The 18,210-nt window shown below is 39.2% G+C and overlaps 2 protein-coding genes across 3 annotated transcripts; both read right to left on the bottom strand.

Annotated features, from left to right (window-relative positions):
* Nucleotides 1-1,749: 1,749 nt before the first annotated feature.
* LOC131323329 (uncharacterized) lies at nucleotides 1,750-5,153 on the bottom strand. 2 transcript variants are annotated; one of them, XM_058355064.1, is made up of 7 exons: nucleotides 4,576-5,153; nucleotides 3,469-3,609; nucleotides 3,258-3,371; nucleotides 2,982-3,155; nucleotides 2,402-2,517; nucleotides 2,105-2,183; nucleotides 1,750-2,005 (listed from the first exon to the last, which is right to left on the bottom strand). In XM_058355064.1, the coding sequence occupies exons 1-7, from the start codon at nucleotides 5,047-5,049 to the stop codon at nucleotides 2,000-2,002; spliced, it is 1,104 nt and encodes a 367-aa protein (XP_058211047.1). In that variant the 5' UTR covers nucleotides 5,050-5,153; the 3' UTR covers nucleotides 1,750-1,999. The 2 variants fall into 2 exon arrangements, with proteins under 2 accessions (XP_058211047.1, XP_058211046.1); XM_058355063.1 differs by having other exon boundaries at nucleotides 1,750-2,183.
* Nucleotides 5,154-14,282: 9,129 nt separating this feature from the next.
* Nucleotides 14,283-16,845, bottom strand: LOC131323328 (uncharacterized). The gene is made up of 2 exons (XM_058355061.1): nucleotides 16,154-16,845; nucleotides 14,283-15,700 (listed from the first exon to the last, which is right to left on the bottom strand). Exon 2 carries the CDS (start codon nucleotides 15,608-15,610, stop codon nucleotides 14,735-14,737), a length of 876 nt encoding a protein of 291 aa, XP_058211044.1. The 5' UTR covers nucleotides 15,611-15,700; nucleotides 16,154-16,845; the 3' UTR covers nucleotides 14,283-14,734.
* Nucleotides 16,846-18,210: the final 1,365 nt, after the last annotated feature.

Below are 18,210 nucleotides of genomic sequence, written 5' to 3'. Positions count from 1 at the left end.
ACTGATTGTGGATTATATGGATACTATTAATGTTCGTGTGTGCTTGTGTTCTTCAAAAAGTATCAACTTTACATTCCATAGCAATAGAGGTGGCAAACGGACGGATTGAAATGGGTCATGGGTTGAATATGGGCAGGTCAAATATGCGTTGATAGTAGATGGGTCGAAACGGGTTAGGTCAAATATGGGTTAAGTCATACCCAAACACAACCCAACCCGACCCGTTTTCTTTCCTTTTCAATTACTTTTAGCTGCTTTCCTGCCACTTCATCCACCAACTGACTCATTTACCCACCATAGATTGACTAGAGAGAGAGAGAGAGTGGGCTCAGTAACGATGGCAAACAGAGGCAATCCCAAATCTAAAACAGAGGCAATCCCAAATCGAAAACAGAGGCAATCCAAGCAGGGGCATAAGAACTGCCAATACATAGAATTCTGATGATCTATAATGCCTATTTTACAATCAAATTCGATCCTTATTTTCACCCTAACATTTAGAATCCTGTAAAAAATCATGATCCAAACCATTTTTTTTTTTTTTGAATAAAGACAAATAAGGCAGACTTTTCGCATCTTTGGGGGTGAGAGACAGAGAGAGGGACTTGTTTTGGTTCAATAAGTTAAGTGGTTTATTTTGTTTGCATTTGTTTGTTTTGCGTTAAATTTTTGTTATTTATTGATTCATCTCAATGAAAAGAATCGGAAAAGTGAAAAATTATGATTGAAACTCAAACCACGTTCCGCTAAGGTTCTTTTTTTTTAGTACTTATTTTTCACTTTACGAGACAGACCATTCTCTCACAATACATCATCTTTAATTCAAAAAAGTACTTAATTATTTCTGGGAATGACTTCGGTGTCCCCGGTCATGTTGGGAACACCGTAACTTTTGGCATAACAAAACCATTATGAGTATAACCAAAACTCATTACAAGCATAACAAAATCATAACAAGGCATAACTTGTTTGTTATGTCTTGGTTGGGTTTGATTATGCCTTGGTTGGTTTTTTGGATATTCCTTAGTTATGCCTTGTTTGAGTTTTGTTATGCTTGTAATGGGTTTTAGTTATGCTCATAATGGTGAAGTTATACTAAAAATTATGGTGTCCCCAAAATGACTGGAGACACCATAGCATCATCCATTATTTCTTATTTGACTTAGTAGAACACAGTTTCATAATTTTGTGAACACAGTCTCAAAAAGATACTACACCGTAGAATTTTTTACTTAATTGTCTTTATTCAAAAGATTGTGAATTTTGATCATAATTCTTTTACTTTTTTTTTATTTCTCGACGAAAAGAACTAAAAAAATCAAAAATAATTTGACACAAATTTAACAAATGTGAATTTTTGTCGTCTTTCATCAAGGAATGCGAAAAAAATGTTTGTGCCTATGTTGTTTGTAAAGGTTCTGCTGAAAGATGTTGACCTCATTTTCCAAAAATTTGAAAATTTCAAGTCTTTTTCTTACGCTAGCTTGTTGAACGAGAGGGAGAAGTGGGAGGCCCCACATAATAGAATCAGTGGCCGTTAAGTGGAGTAATTTTGTCTCTGAGCACGAGAATTTTAGGTTCTCTCATTTTTTGAGTTCTACCCATTACCAACCCATCTAAACCCATAAAATCAGTGGGTTTATTAAATTGGCCCAATTAAAACCCATATTTAAATATGGATTTGGGCTAATTATAAATGAATGGGTTTAGACGAAACTATATTACTGGACCCGAATTGCCTACATAGCAGAAATAAAGACAAGTTAGTTACATTTGACCTCCAAAGAATAGAGCAGTTTGTACAAGTGGATTTACATACGATACGATACACGTGCGAATTCCCTGAGGATGTGTGTAGTATAAACTACAACCAGAATCTCCAGCCATCACCCCATTGCCTACGCACGTCTTAGGCCAAGGTCCGTCAAGTACAAGGATTTCATCTTTCAGCAGCATCAGGAATAAACTGACCGACTCTTTTCTTCTTCGCGCTACTGATTCACACCTAGTCGGATTAAGTATTGATGGGAAAAAAGTGGATCAGAATCATGCAATGCGGCACCCACTATTTACATGTATTCATGTCCATAATTCATTTCTCTACCTCGGGAGGCCCTATGGAAGGGGAACTGGAATCGGCTTCTGCTTCTGATATTCTTGCTTCTGACTTCTCATTTGAGTATCTAACATATAAGATTGTCAACCAATGTTAGAAAACTAAAGGATAGAAAGAACCATAGTACACTTCAAAAGCGAAAAGGTGTGTGTTCCTTGATTTCGTTACAAGTTCTAAGCAGCAGCAGTTGTAAGATTGAGGATTCTATAATTGCAACAAATGCAAGATTTACTTAAAAGATATAGCCTAACTGAAAGATATTCTGAATCCAGATCTAACACTCACGTCGAAAGGATTGTCACCCAAATGAGCTCTACGCAGTCAACCCAAAGAAGCCTCTGTTCCACAGGGATCACACCATAGGTAATAAGATGAGCAAATGGCCAGAGCTTCCACCCAGCCTGATAAATTACCCCGGTCCACAGCATCGTTAGATACAGAGCAAACATGTATACATAGGAAACATTCAAAACCACCATTTATAAGGTAAATAAATAAGAAGTCCTTGAAAACCATCTATATATTCCCAATGAGTTGGTACAAGACAACATTTATGCAGTTAACCAAGTGTGTAAATTCAATTTAGAACCACAGATTACATAGAGACAGGCATGGAACATGACATGAACTACACATATATCATAATCACAAGGTTCACTGAAAATTGGAGATTGCCCAAATCATCAAAATCCAGAAAATATGAAGCCCATGAAATGTAGGATGTCGCTTAACTAAACCATGCTGATTGGCGACCCTTCCAACCCCTTTTAGCTGGAGAAAACAAGGACATACAGAAGGACTCATACCTAAGGTCCTAAGGTATTGAAGACAGAGAATACAAATGAAGAGAAGAAAGTATTCTTACAGTCAACATAGGCCAGAATGTTGCCTTCCATTCATTAAAGATACTAACTGGAGATTCAAGGCGCAAGAATCCCAAGACAATAAAGTAGATGCTGTTCCAAAGAGCAGCCCATGCTGTTTGATCAAAGACTACTTTAGCAATAACGACCCACCAATCGTGATAAGGAATCAGTTCCTGAAATCAAAAAATTTTGCTTTAGGGAGCCCCAACAAAATCAAAATATCAAACTATAAGTCAGACAGTCAACTGTTAGAGAAATCAGGCTATCTTGATTACCTCACAAAACTGGTAATAATAATGTGACAGGGATCCGTGCAATGTAAAGCCCACAACGCCTGATCTGAACATTCGTGTCCGGTCAAATTCAAAAAGTGGTTTTCCCTCACAGCACTGCATATTCATTGAATATGAACAAATTGATGAGTAATGCCAAGATCTAGAAGCAACAAATCCCATTGGTCATAGAACAACAAAATCAACAACTAACCTGAGCAATCCAATCCCCTAAAGAGTAAACCACTCCACTTATCATCATTTTCGCTAAAACTGGGTTTGTTTTCAGGGCTTCCTCATAAGCACTCCAGTTGTGTTGAGGTGCATATCTCACAATCTCATACAGGGTCCATCCCTATGAGAGACAGAAAATGAGTTTCTTCGACATAAAATGCTTTACACATAAGCCTATAGTTTCACCCACATATCATACAACTGGTGAGAAATTAAATTGCATAAGCTCCGGCAATAAAGCCACAAGAAACAACCCCGGCCCATTCCCAAATTGCAAGCACACAAATCGCTTCTAACCGTGTAAACATAATCCCAAGTCCAACACAACAATGTCACAACCCGTCATAAAGTTCCTAAAAATTACCAATCATACACAATACATATAAACATAAGCAAATCCATTAGTACTTCCTAAAACAAACATATCATCCATTATAAAGGGAACAATCCTGGTGTGTTACTGTGAACGTCGGCTTTGAAGTTGGCTCACACATATTTGCCCCAATCTACCCTCTTCTCTACTTTCACATCCCAGTTTTCCAATTAATCTCTATTCAAGATTCTCCTTTTTTCTTTACTTTTTTCTATAGCACGATTTGGACATGCTTGTGTGTGACCCAGCGTGGAGTATATAGTGAGTTTTTGCAAGAATTTATTCATTTATTTTTTTTCTTTTTTTGTAGCTTTTCAAAATCAGTTTGGAGTGTTTGCCAAAAATTCTAGATAACGGATTCTCGGATTCTTCACATTCTGAAAAACTAAAAAAGAATGAAATTCTCAAAATCCCAAAGCTGGGTTTGGGTAGCATTTGGGATTTTGCAGCACAAATTCTCAAAAGAGAATGAAATTTTCATAATCTCGCAGCTACAACAAACAAGTTTCTCAACTTCTGCTAAATCCAGAATCTAAAATTTGCAGCAGAATCTGAAGCTAAAAGTTGTATCTACAGCTGTCGCAAACACGCCCATAAACATAAGTAAACTCATCCTGTCATACATCCTAAAATTTACCAATCAAAAAAAACATAGACAAACACAATCTCATACACAACCACACATAATTACGCAACTGGTGAGGAAATACTCACATGCCAATAATCCTGGTCAATGGTAAGCAACTTTGAGATGGCAAAACTCCCCGTAGCCAAAACAATCGCGGCATTAATCCCTCTATCAACCCACTTCCCCAAATCCTCCCCTTCACTCTCTCCTCCACCCAAAGAAGAACCAGCCGAAGAAAATCCCCCAGCCCCTTCAAACGACAACCTCCCTTCACCAGAGAACCCACCGACCACCTGACTCACTACTCTCTCTCCACCCTCAACTTCCCTCTCCGTTCCTAAAACGACGCCGTCTTGTTGGTCTGTAGCGTCACTGCTCTGTACTGGGATGACGTCGAGCTCTTTGGGTACGGATCCGACCAGGACGAGCCGGGCTCTATGGTTGGGTCTTGAGAGAATCTGGTGGGTGGGTTTGAAGGAAAGCTTGGTGGGTCTTTTGGGTTTGGGGGAGGAGAGAGAGAGGAAGGTTTGGGGGGCGATGGTGGTGGCGGTTGTGGCCATGGGTGAGATGCGGGAGGAAACGAGTGATTTGGGGAATAAATCAATCGACGTGGTTTCTTTTTCTCCTAGTTGAACAGATGAGGGGAGATGGGTTTTTATATGGGGGGTTTTGGTGATTTGGCCTCCGTTAGCTTACTCACAAAATTCTTCAAAATAGTCTGCGCTCACATTTTCGATCCGCAGTTCGTGTTCTCAATTCACATACTTGCAAATTTTAATTATTTGGGAGGTTTAAAAAAATTATTTTCACGCTCCCACACCAGCATCCGCTCGCGCATTATGTTATTTAATTCGTTAATGTCAAAAATGGTATTGTCGATGCAAATTAAGGCCCCGTTTAGTTCACGAAAAAGATGGAAAAATTATAACTTTCTTGTAATCTTTTTGGCCACAATTTCAACTATCTTACTGGAAAACACATTCCTACAAAATAGATCTTGCCAAAAGGAAGAAATTTTAGTTCTCTTACAAGATTGTTTGTGAATACACTTGAAAATATATTTTATTTTCCTTTACTTCACTTTCCGAGGGAATCTATTTCTCACTCAACCTTTTCAACAACGGAACGAAGCCTAAATGAGTTGATTTGACAATTACTTCCTCCGTCATAAAAAGGATGTCAATTTCTTATACATGTGTCATTTTTCATTACTTATATCTTTTAACTTATAATATTTTTTATGAATTTAAAAACTTTGTATAATAGAACTAATTGAGAATTACTGAAGTGTCGACACAAAGTGTAGAGGATTTTGTCAACCTTGATGTCAAATTTTTATTTTTGGCAACAAATTTAGCACAAGGGTGAATTGGCGTGGATTGCTCTATTGGATAAGATGAGGAAAAATAAGTCGGTGTTGAATTTTGTGTTTTGGTTTATGGATTGGATGGGGAAAGAGAACTACGATTGGTATCTGTGGGGTATGATGCACTGTATTTTTTTTCCCAATGTTGTTTTTAGGATGATGAACGCAGTCCACATAGAATTATCAGAAATTGTTACATTTCGTGGATGAATCAAGGTCACATATCCAACAATCTTTAGTCAAACTTAAATTAAATAGAGAAATTTAGATCTTTCACTACGATGAAACCGAAATGCATCCAGACATTACACTTGCCATCTCCTATAAACGTATTCAACTTTTCAGTCTTCTTTACTTAACTTAAACGGTCAAATGACACTTGTATTTTATCAGAGTTTTTTCACAGAAACAATAGTTTATACGACACATAAAATTTCTTCCAAATTTTCAATTTAGCAAAGCTAGGAAGGGATTGTCAAAAAGTCTTAAGGTTCACTTACAAGAGTAAAATAAAAATGAATAGACATATATGGTAGAAAAACAAACTTTAGTGTGAAAATAACTACGATAAGATAAAGGTTCATATTGAGAGACAGATTATAGAGATTACATATAAACAATCAAACATTGAAGTGCATTGACTAGGTAAGGTTCAAGTTTAGGGTGGCATGGGCACAGCCAAAATGAATTAATCTTGTTTGGGTACCTTTTTCATTCCAAGTATTTTTCTGTAAAAATGGTCAAACCCCTGAATTTTTAGTTTATGCTATGGTATGTTTACCCATGATTTTTAGGTTATGTTTTCTAAAACCAAGATATGGGTATGCCATGAATATTTGTGAACCACAAAGTTTGTTCGATGATTCAGCAATAGTATGGCCCATCAGAGCTGTCTTGTGGTCCTTGTGGAACTTCAAACCAACTCACCATGCTATGAGGTTCTTATTATCTATAGATAGATGTAGAAAAATAACAAAAAGAAAAGAAACCACACGACAGAGGTTACCCTAGTAGTTCAGGCTGATGCTCATGTTTTGAGAGCACTTCTTGAGGTCTAGGATCCGATTTCTCACAGGGTAAGTACCTTACCGAGTAAATAAAGGGGTCGTAACTGATATGACCACGCTACCTCTCCAGGAGGTATGGGTTACGCAATCGAATCCATTTAGTGGCTTGGTTGTACAGTTATTTCCCTGGTACCAAAAAGGAAAAAGAAAAAAAAAACATAATTTAGAGGGAGGGGCCCATATTATCTAACAGTGTTTGCCTATCCACAAATTAGAGGTACGTGGGTCCTTGGAAGAGTTAGAATTTCGAAATATCCCTTCAGTTTTTAATAAGTCAACTGTAGTAGTCTAGATAATTATGTGGCTTTGTGAGCTGTTTGATGTCTTCTGGGCCACTCGAATTTTCATGGTCGCACTTGAAGCATCTAACAGCTTCCACTTGTTTGTTGTATTCGGAAAACGAAACTGGGATCAGAAAAATATTGGATGATCCATGAAATTTGGATTTTTTGAACCAAAACTTTTTATAGAGCTAGGCTGAGAGTTGATTCCTCTTTCAGTCAACTAAAGTAGGATTATTTCATAAGTAATGCTCGTGTATCTCGCTCACGAGAAGTTAAATTGTACAGAGGTAGTAGGTGGACAACCTTACTCTATTTTTTTTTCGTGAATTATCTGTAACATTCAAAATGCATATTCGAAGAGGTAGTAGGTTAACCCGTGTTGCAAAGCTAGTCCTTTCCATGGATTCCATCAACCCACATAAAATGGATCTCTCTTTAGTGACTGCTGCATCATTTGGTAACCATATTTGACTATATTTGCATTGCCATAGGCTATAGAATGTGAAGCCTAATGGTATCATACGCCCAATTATTGAACAACATATAGTTTTGTATTATGAAACCAGCTACATAGAATAGAATATGGACTTTGCAAGGAATTATGTTGTTCTTTTCTCATAGGGCTGTTAAACGAACCAAGTTATTCGAGTTTGAGCTCGTGTTCGTTCGTTAAAAACTAGTTCAAGCTCGGTTTATCATTTAAACAAATCAAGATTGACATTCTTTGAAGCTTGTTAGGGTTATAAATCATAGCTCGAACAAACTACTACTTGACTCGTTCATCAACGTGCAGTGGCAGAGCCAGGAATTAAGTGTAGAGGGGGACACTTCTTGATCATAATCTTCAAAATATTTACCCAATTTAAGTGTGATATTAGTTTCTTATATTATAGAGATGTGTCCTACTTTTAACACACAATCACCATTAATTGAAGAAATCAAAAGCATTATAAAAAGTCCCAACAATTAAATTATAAATCAAAGTCCCAAGATCTGCTAGCCAAGATCTGCCGGAGGTATAATGGGCTTGGCCCAAATCCAATCTGAGTTCCTGAAACTCAAGAGTCTAGCCCACATAAAATGGACTGGACACCCACCTCAACATAACTGGGCCTTCCTCCATTAACACAGCTTTAATCAGTCTTTATTGCTGTATCCATTGACCAAGTTATCATTAAGATTCTTTTGAAAGAAATTCGAAGCAATCAGACAGACAAGCAGCTTAGAGGTGCAAACAAACCGAGCTTTGTAGTGTTTGAGGTTAAACGATTAAACAAGCCTAAAACTCGTTTGTAATTAAGCCGAGCCTGGTTAATTTGACTCTTGAACTTCATTAAACGAGTCGAGCTTCTGCGAGTCGAGCCGAGTTTTTTGAGTGTTGAACTCGGCTTGTTTAATAAAGGAGCCTAAAACTCGAGCTTGAATTCAGTTCGATTTATAAACAAGTCGAACCGACTGCCGAGCCATGAGCTGCTCGCAAGCAATTTTGGTTTGTTTGCAACACTTAAATATGATGCATTTTTTTCTGTGGTGGAAAAACACCACAATTCTGAGATGTGGACGCAACATCCAATTGTATTTCAATGGAAAAAAGGCAACTTTGAAAAGATTAGCCGCTGTTTGGTCTCAATCGGAAATTGATCACTCACATCTACCTACAAAACCTGTTCCCTTCATCAAATCCCCTAATTTATCGCTCACATCTATTGTTTTGAAGGTTTTTTTTTATTACTAAAAGAGATAAATTATTTATCCGCATACTTTTTCTCTTCTGGTTCCTTTCGTCGAGACAAATTAATGATTTACAAAAGTTTATCGCAAAATTAACAAACGCGAAAAAAAATATAAGAACAAAACAAAATGAAAAAAATCCCAAAAAGACCTTGGCGGAACTTAACCTAAAACTAATAAAAATAGTATATCTGCTTAGGACTAATAAAAAGCTAATGCACAAGACTCCTGGTATGGAGCAGAGTCTCGGAGAGACCGACGTATTATGTATGTACGTAGCATTGCTCGTGTATATAAGGCCATCCACAGTGGTATAATCAAAAATGAATAACCAAAAGTTGACACATCAGCTTTTGATTATTCATTTAAGGGGTTGTTAAACTTAACAATGTTGAGGTCCACAATGGTTATTTTTAGTCCATAACCAAAATAAGGGTCTCACTACAATTTTACTCTCTCTTCTCCTGTTCTTCCTAGCGTCCTCTGTCAAAACAACACAGAAACTCTTCTTCTTCTTTTTTCCGTATTTCTGTAGTCTATCTAACCAAACCATAATAGCACAAATCCACCACTCTATTAATCTTTCGAGAAAATCAGATTTGTTCTTGAATTTAGAACAGAAGGCAAGATTTTTCATGTACTCAACCACATGAGAGGAACGAAACATGAATAAAATAGAAACGGGGAAGAAGAGGAAAATACTGCAACGATGGGTTGAATTGTAGATGATTGAGAGAGTGAAGAGAAGAAAAAAAAAAGAAGCTGAAACAAGCGTGTAAAAAAAATTGGAACCTGTTGGCGAAGAAGAAAATATGAAAGCTGAAACGAACATCCATAAAAATTTGGAACCAATTAACTTAGGTGACATGGGGTCTACAAATTTTTGAGTATTGAAAAAAGTTGCTAATTTTGGTTATCCAAAACCCAAAATTTGATTATTTCTAAAGATGTTGCTAACTTTGATTATACCACTATGAACAATCTTTTACACCAACATTGTTAACTTTAAAAACAATTGGGTTTTGATTATACTACTGTGGATGGCCTAAGGGTTCACCGTTTCGTTATACATGTTTCTCTCCAAGCGTATAGAACCCATATGCATGGTTTTATGGGCTACACAACTACGAGTATATATTACTCCGTATCAATACGTAAGGGGAGCGTATTAAAACAGCACGGGGTGGAGTCTAAAGAGCACCCAATAATTTTCGGTAGATAAGAATAGAATACAAATCTTTTTTTCTGAACAAATTAATTGCCGTGGCTCCAATATCACTTGTGATTGCCCCAAATCGCGACTTTTATTGTCCTACAACGAGCGTAGTGAAATTATAAGTTGGCCCGGACATTTGAGTAGAACACGTAGAGGTCCAATTCCATGATCAGTTGGACTGAACCAAGTCCCGAAAGTCCAAACGGTGTTTAGTTTCAGTTTACCCAATTTGACAAAATTCTTTTTAAGTTGATTCTTTTTGGAAAAGTTTTGTTTTTTTTCTCATTTTTAGTTTTAGGAAAAGCCCCAAATTCTAGAACTTCTTATTTTCCAAATTTATTTTTAAGATTTCTAGGGTTTCGGTCTATATAAGAGTTTGTAACCTAGAGTTTATGCAGCTTTTTATCAATAATATTGCAGAGATTCTCTCTTTTTTTTTGTGCGCAAGATTTGCTCGTTGCGACGAGTTATTTATCTCGTTTGGATTACTACGCTAACTAATTTCTCGTAAATTTCGCAACGTCAAGCATAGTGAAATTTTTTTGATGATTAGTTATAGTTGATGAATCCATTTAATTACTCTCAAGAACCCACGCTGTGTGTACACGCCAGGTATATGATTGAGAGTGGTGTTATTGATCTCCACGCCTTTAAATTGAATCAAATGACTTTTACTTTGCCTTTTCCATTTTAAATTCATAGCATTTCCCTCTTTGAATCATTACTGTCCCAACTTTTTGTAAAAATCAAACATGAGATATTTTCGAGATTCCTTCTTTTTCTATTAGTAATTATTTTTCAATACATTATGGTTCACACTATGCATGAGATATTCGAATCATTAGAGTCTTTTTCAAAAAAAAAGGAAGAAGATTTTATTCATCTGAAGGCAAACGCGTATGCATCCGATAAAAGGGAAAACCAATGGGGTAAGTTGGACATCCACATTCATGTGACCCCCTATTACGTTGTTCTTCTAGCAAATGTAAACGAAGAAGAACCAAAATCATACGTGCTAGAGGGAAGCACAATCCTCCACAACTGGAGCTGAGCAACGGACACAAAATACGATAACACGACAAGAACAGAACATGAAGTTAGTGGGTTAGGATTGAACATTTCTGACGCGAAACACGAAAATAACACGACTTGAGAACACGAATTCTAAATGGGTCGGGTTCAGGTTGAACACGCGAGACACGAAATTGACATGACCAACACAATTACTAATATGTGTCACCCATTAACACGAACACACACATACACACATATATATAATATGGTATATCTGTAATTCTATATAGAGTTAGGCAATGGACACGATAACACGACACGAACAGGACACGAAGTTAACGGATTAGGGTTGAGCATTTTTTACACGAAACACGAAAATAACACGACTCGAGAAGCACCAATTTTAAATGGGTCGGGTTCAGGTTGGGTGGTTTGTGACACGAATCCAACTAACACGACACGAACATGACCCGACACGACCTGTTACTTAGGTTTATCCACGACCACCTAGTGGAGAGCCCAATTATAGATGGGCCCAACCTAAAGATTGTGTTTAAATAAGGAACTTTTTTTTTTTTTTTGCCACGGTGATATACATCAGCGGGGGTTAGTGGGAGTGTTAGAGTTAGCACGGGGAGATCAAAAGCTATCCATAGCTCTGGTTCTCTAAAGGGCCTGCCCTCTGTGGAGCTCGAACCCAAGACTTTCCATAAAGGGGAGACAATAACTGACCAACTGCAGTGGTTGTGAAATGATTTTTTTAAAACATTCTTAAACAATTGGTGAATATATTTGGGTTCGTCACTTCGGCACCTCCTTGATATTTTCATTTTCTTTTGCAAATTGTAGATCCAAATACATTTTTTCAAAAAAAAATTAAATAAAAACTTATGAAAAATCATTAAGCAAAGAATGGCAGAAAAGATTTTGACTTTTAAGCTCAGAGAAGCAATCAAATTTTCCTAAAGAGTGTGTCGCTATCAAAAACTATATAGGATTAGACCTAACAACAACCTAACCTAGTTGCTTTTTGGTAAGAGACTATCTACCACCTTGATTAGTCATGCCCTAGGTCCCTAACCCTTTCATGCAAAAGTCGCATCATACCATATTTATCATTTTCAATTCAATTAATATTAATCTCCACACCGTCAAAATGGTTGGGAAAAAAATTCAACAAATCCATGTGGATCCACCAAACCCTTTGAAATGAGACCCATATATAGTATACTGTTGACCATCATAATCACACCATTCCATTTTTCTTTTTATTTATCATACTGTATAGAACGATTCAATGGAAGACAGTGCTAAATTTATCATCTAGTAATTTACTATTAGTACCATTTGATGTGTTGCACCCGGAAAAAGACCGTATTTTCTATTTTTACTCGATGAAGAATGGGCTGAGCGACCAACGTAGTTTATTCCCTGACCGTGAGCACGGGAGAACCTCCACCCACTTTGAATGTTTGGATTTCAGTCATAGTTGAGTCAAAGGAAATATTTTCCCATCACGTTGCAAGACCCGTCACCGCGACCCCACCAAATTAAAAATGCAAATTAAACAGGAAGCCTCCTCAAGTACTGACCATTTGGTTCCACATCTTGACGCATGAGACAAATGGGAGAGGGAAGGTTCCTAGTCTGTTGCGCTCCACATGCTTTGTGGTGGAGAAAGATGATGAAACATCACGTAATCTTTTGTTAATTAATTCCATAATATCAGCGTGGATGATATGCGTTTGGCCAAATTTGAGAGGCGATTAATTAAAGTACGCATGAGCTGAGCCGGACATTTCTGACCGTTAAAACCAAAAAGAAGAAGCCGAGCAAAAAAAACCAAAAAGAAGAAGATAAAAAAATGCCAAAAGCAACCCTTTCAAACAGCACCTAATGCCCTTGCCCTTGCCGTTGGGTTTGGTTTGGTTTGGCTACCATTAGATTAGATGACTGACCCCCAAAAAATGGGCAATGGAAAAATGCTCAGCTCAAAATCAAATGTCCCGATAGCTACAGCCCTGTCCCGATAATTGATGGACGGAAGTGGGTGCGATGCGACTTGCGAGTTGTGAGACCCAAACGAACTCAAAAGGAATTTCCATTTCCATTTCTATTTCCATTCCAAAAGCTACTGTACATAAAACTGTTCCATTCCCCGGCCGGCCGGTCCCCAGGCCCCACTGTGTGCCCATTTTCCCTATCAAAAGATGCAGGGGATGTGGACTTCACAACAACTCATCGTACAAAATCAATTAAGACCCATCTCTCATAAGTCACAATCCTTAACACTCCACGATGGGCTACTTCCACCTCACTAAATTTTGGAATTTTTCCTTTTGGTTTTGTATAATTTTTTTTGAGTTTTCTCAATTGGTTATTTGGTCGAGACCGACGAAATTCTAAAGGATTGATAAGATACATGAAAAGGGTACGTGAAAGGATATGTGAAAGGAAAATTAATGGCTCAGATTCACTGATATTTTCCAATTCTAAATCGATTGTGAAACGTAGTACTTTAAAGCACGCTAAAGATGAAATACACCAAAACTTTTTCTAGAAAGAATTCATTCCTATATTAGGTTTTTCTTATCAAGTTGAATAATAAAAGTAAAATATGTTACCAACAAAAAAAGAAAACGAAAAATCTATGAGTACCGACCATTGGGGGAGAGAAAACGTACCGACGGCCGCCGGCGGGCCGTCTCCGGCCACCGGACGGCCGATCCGAGCCGTTCAAAAATTCTAAAAAATAAAACCGAGGGGGTCAACGCGGGAATCAAGGGCATCCGAGGTGTTTAGGGTGCTTGATCAAAGCACCCTTTTTTCGTGTATATATGTACACACACATATATACACGAAAAAAGGGTGCTTTGATCAAGCACCCTAAACACCTCGGATGCCCTTGATTCCCGCGTTGACCCCCTCGGTTTTATTTTTTAGAATTTTTGAACGGCTCGGATCGACCGTCCGGTGGCCGGAGACGGCCCGCCGGCGGCCGTCGGTACGTTTTCCCTCCCCGTGGTCGGTACATATAGCAACACTCAAAAGAAAAGATCTATCGATGACGATAGCAAATAAAATTGATGATGTAAGTTCAAAGACGATCGAAATTAAACTCAACGACACAAATAGTATACTCACATCATAACCTTGAATAACCATGTCAAAAATCATAACCTTGAATACTGTATACATATCCAAATATACGTAAATATCCATCTTCTCTTAAGTATTTCTAAATTAACACAATACATTTCATTCCCACTCAAAGCATCTGGTTCGGCTTCGTCTCCCCAGATTCTATATCATCAAAATAAAATTAAAAAGTTCACAAAAAAGAAGAAGAGTATTTTCCTTTCGAGAGGGGCAGTCCTCATCTGGACCGTTCAATGATAGATTCCACGATTTGGTTTCCTCCAAACCATTGATTTCAACAAATGAACGGTCTCGATCTGAATTGTCTCGTCATGTCCAAAACATGGACCGGAGAGAATCCGTATTACTTTCTAAAGTACTCCTATTTATTTTTATTTTTATTTTTATTTTTTTCCTATATGATGAAGATCAGCAGATACTGTTGAATCTCCAATCGAGCCTGACTTCGCCATGGCCCACAAGATGCTGACTCGGCTTCCTAAACGACACGATGTGGCTGCTCACCATGAACGCCGTTACCCGCTCCGACACCCTGATCTCCTCCATCTTCAACTCCCTCAGCCTCTGCACGTACTCCGGCACGTGCACCAGGTCCCACACCACCCCAACCCCGCCCGGCTTCAAAACCCTGACCACCTCCCCCAGCCCCCTCATCCTCTCCGCCGCCGCCGCCGCCGTCTTCCCCCCGAACTCCTTCCCCACCGTGTGCAAGAACACCGCCGACACCACCACGTCGAAGTAGTTGTCGGTGAAGGGAAGCCTCCTCGCGTCGCCCTCTCTGCACGTGACGTACTCCTGCACCCCTTCAATGCCGGCCGTCCTGAGCGTGGAAACGGTTGTCTTTTTCTTCCGGTCCAGCCCGACGACCCGGCCAGAACTGCCCTCTTTTTTCAGTTGCAGTGCGACGGCGTTTAGGAGGATGCCGCGGCCGCAGCCGACGTCGAGTGCGTGCCTGACGGCGGACCAGTCGGCGACGGCGGTGACCATGCGCTGGGACATCTCCCAGTGGAGTGAGACGGCGGAGTAGAAGATGTTGGCGGCGGCGAAGAAGAGGCAGACGGCGGAGAGGGCGGTGACGGAGCCGGTGAAGCCGGCGGCGAATCTGGCGGCGGAGGGCGGGAGGAGGAGGGAGAGGGAGGCGCAGATCGGGGTGAAGTAGAGGAGGAAGAGGAGGGAGAGGAAGGAGAAGACGATGGCGTGGAGGAGGAGGAACACTGGGGTTTGCCAGTCGTCCATGCCGTAGATTGCGTAGATCTGTGTCCAGTCTCTCCCTGTTTTCCCCATGTTCTCGCCTCTAAAACAACTGATCTCTGAACCGATCGAAATGCTAAAGGACTCGAAATCGAAGGAACTCTCTGGATCGGTTTCAAATACCTGCAAATTCAAAGCAACAAAATGAGTGAAATCACAAACGGGGTAGACAATCCAGTGAAAAACCATCACTCTCAAGTCTCAACAGATCTGAACGATGTATTTATTCCTGGTATTTCGTTGCGTCCATTCTCAACAGTTATTGCGAAACGTAGAAGAATACAGTCGATGTTAATTAAGAGAGTCAAAGTAATTAAAATTGACTCGGTTTGAAATTTCAGCAATTTCGGAACAAGTAAATTGGAGTACGAAGAAAGCATGATCACAACCCTATTTGGTTGACAATTTAACTGACAATTAGGGACAAATACGCCATGAACTCTCAATTTCTTCCTATTTCTCGGAAACCAAACACTACCGGAAGAGATCCAATTGAAAAAGTTTCATGTGAAAAAAAAAGGGTGAAAAACAATAATGAAAAAGGAGGGGTGCAAAAAAGTCTGAAACTCTACTTACAGATTATCAGAAGCCTCAGTACTCAGGGTTACGAAATGTCAGATCCACAGAATGCAGAGGATATTTTGGCGATCCTGACACGAAACAGAACCTCAGAAAACCAGACTACTCGTACCAGGGGAGAGAGAGAGAGAGAGAGAGAGAGAGAGAGGTAACTGCTATCGATGAGAACGGAAGCCCATGTTGATGATGACGACGACTACGACGAAACTCAAACACTGCCAGGCTTTTTTTTTTGCCAAGTAGGTGAAAGAAAGCAGGAACCAATTATCGAAGAAGAATCTGAGAGACGTAACCGAAAGAGATAACAACCGTGTCCTCTACAGTCTACAGGAGGGACAGTCCCTCTGCAAAATGTCCCTGCGGGCTATGGTTCTTTGTACGTGTTTTACGCGTTTTTTGGTTTCGTCGTTTTTCTGGTTTTCGAAAAATGGGGAAGGTGATCTAAGGGGGATTTTGGAAGGAGAGGACGTCGTTTCTGAATGGGGAAAAGGAAACGGAAAAGGAAAAGAAAAGAAAAGCAGGGAAAGTGGAATTCCAACGGAGTTGTCTGTTACTGCACTGGCCTTTTGCGAGTGCTCTTCCTCCCTGTTTTCTTTCTGTTTTTACCCCCATTCTGGAGAGAGAGGCGACGACGGTTTAAATGGGATACGAGAGAAAGAGAGAGGGGAGAGAGAGAGAGAGAGAGAGAGAGGAGTCGGTCGGGATTGGGAGATGCTGCCAAGCAGAGGTGCTTGGCAGCGGTGCCGAGCGCATCTCGGCCGTCCAAAAGTGTTTTGGATGGCCCGGATGTAAAGGTACCGAACGGATTTAAAAAAAAATAAAAAGAAAAGGAAAAAGATGTTTCGATTCGGGCCGTTGATTCCAAGATGAACGGCCGGATTGGCCGCTCGGCACCCGCTCGGCAGGGGTGCCGCTCGGCTCGGTCGTTGGCGTTTAGCGATATAATTTTATTTTATTTTTGGAAATGGCTCTGCAATGGTGTTAGTTTGGGTGCAGTTGGGGCCCAAGTCACATACTGCACAAGTGGAAACGCGAGCGTAAATCACATCTCAAATAACTAAAATCTATGAGAGCGAGAATTAAAAGTATGAGTGCAGTGCGAGAATTGAGAGTGGGAGCGTATGATATTTTGAAGACCAATTACTAGTATGTAAACGAGGAAAAAAACAACTCCATCAATATTTTAACGGCGGTTGAATCTTCTCCAATATTTGTCGGACCCATTTTATTAACTGCTCCGCCAATAATGTAGATCTCATTGAAACGAAAAAAAAAAGTGATTTAAATTATGTCAATTGGAGACCAATTAGTATGTCACCGGAGTTTTTAAAAAAAAATCAATAATGTTCTACGCACACTAAATCAGAACCTTCAAAATTCAGCTTCAATTTGTTTTTAAAATTCCGCCCACGTATATAGTTAACATGATTTTGTATCAAAAGTATGTGTTACGTGATTTACAATATGAATAGAACCGATTATTTGATTAGATCTCCGTGAAATCGCCAAAAACCCATGTTCTTCATTACTTGGCGTTTAGCGATTGCGTTGAACAATTTGAATCGGTAGTGCGGGAATGGTGGTGCAAGAAGAAAATATCCATCTATGTACGGTGAATTCGCATCTGATGACCCTGCTCAACTAGTTACATTCTATTTTTGAACGGCCTAGTGGACAAAAGAGTAATTTCAGACGGAATCGTGTTTTTGTTGTATGTCTATTCATCAGCATCGAGATATTTTGAACGCGATTTCGTATGGAGTTGTATTTCAAAATTGAGTGCCCATCGTTACTCTAGAAAAAACGAGTATTACAAAAGAGATCAAATGCCAAATTCTAATAATACTAGGGGTATATACATTAACATTATGACATAGATACGAAAGGGACAAACATGAACCTTTTTTTTCGTGCTGTATCTAACTTGGTCCATTTGTCGATTACGTTGGTTTAACGAACAAACATGAACATTATTTAAAATAGCTCGATGTAATATCCTAAATTGCATATTCGACTGAATCATCCCCGATAAGGCCATAGTTAAATTCTTTTCT

Source organism: Rhododendron vialii, chromosome 4a (assembly GCF_030253575.1).
Source record: "Rhododendron vialii isolate Sample 1 chromosome 4a, ASM3025357v1".
NCBI classification, from domain to species: Eukaryota; Viridiplantae; Streptophyta; class Magnoliopsida; order Ericales; family Ericaceae; genus Rhododendron; species Rhododendron vialii.
Note: the sequence above shows the minus strand (reverse complement) of the source record. Positions and strands in the feature narration are given on the sequence as shown.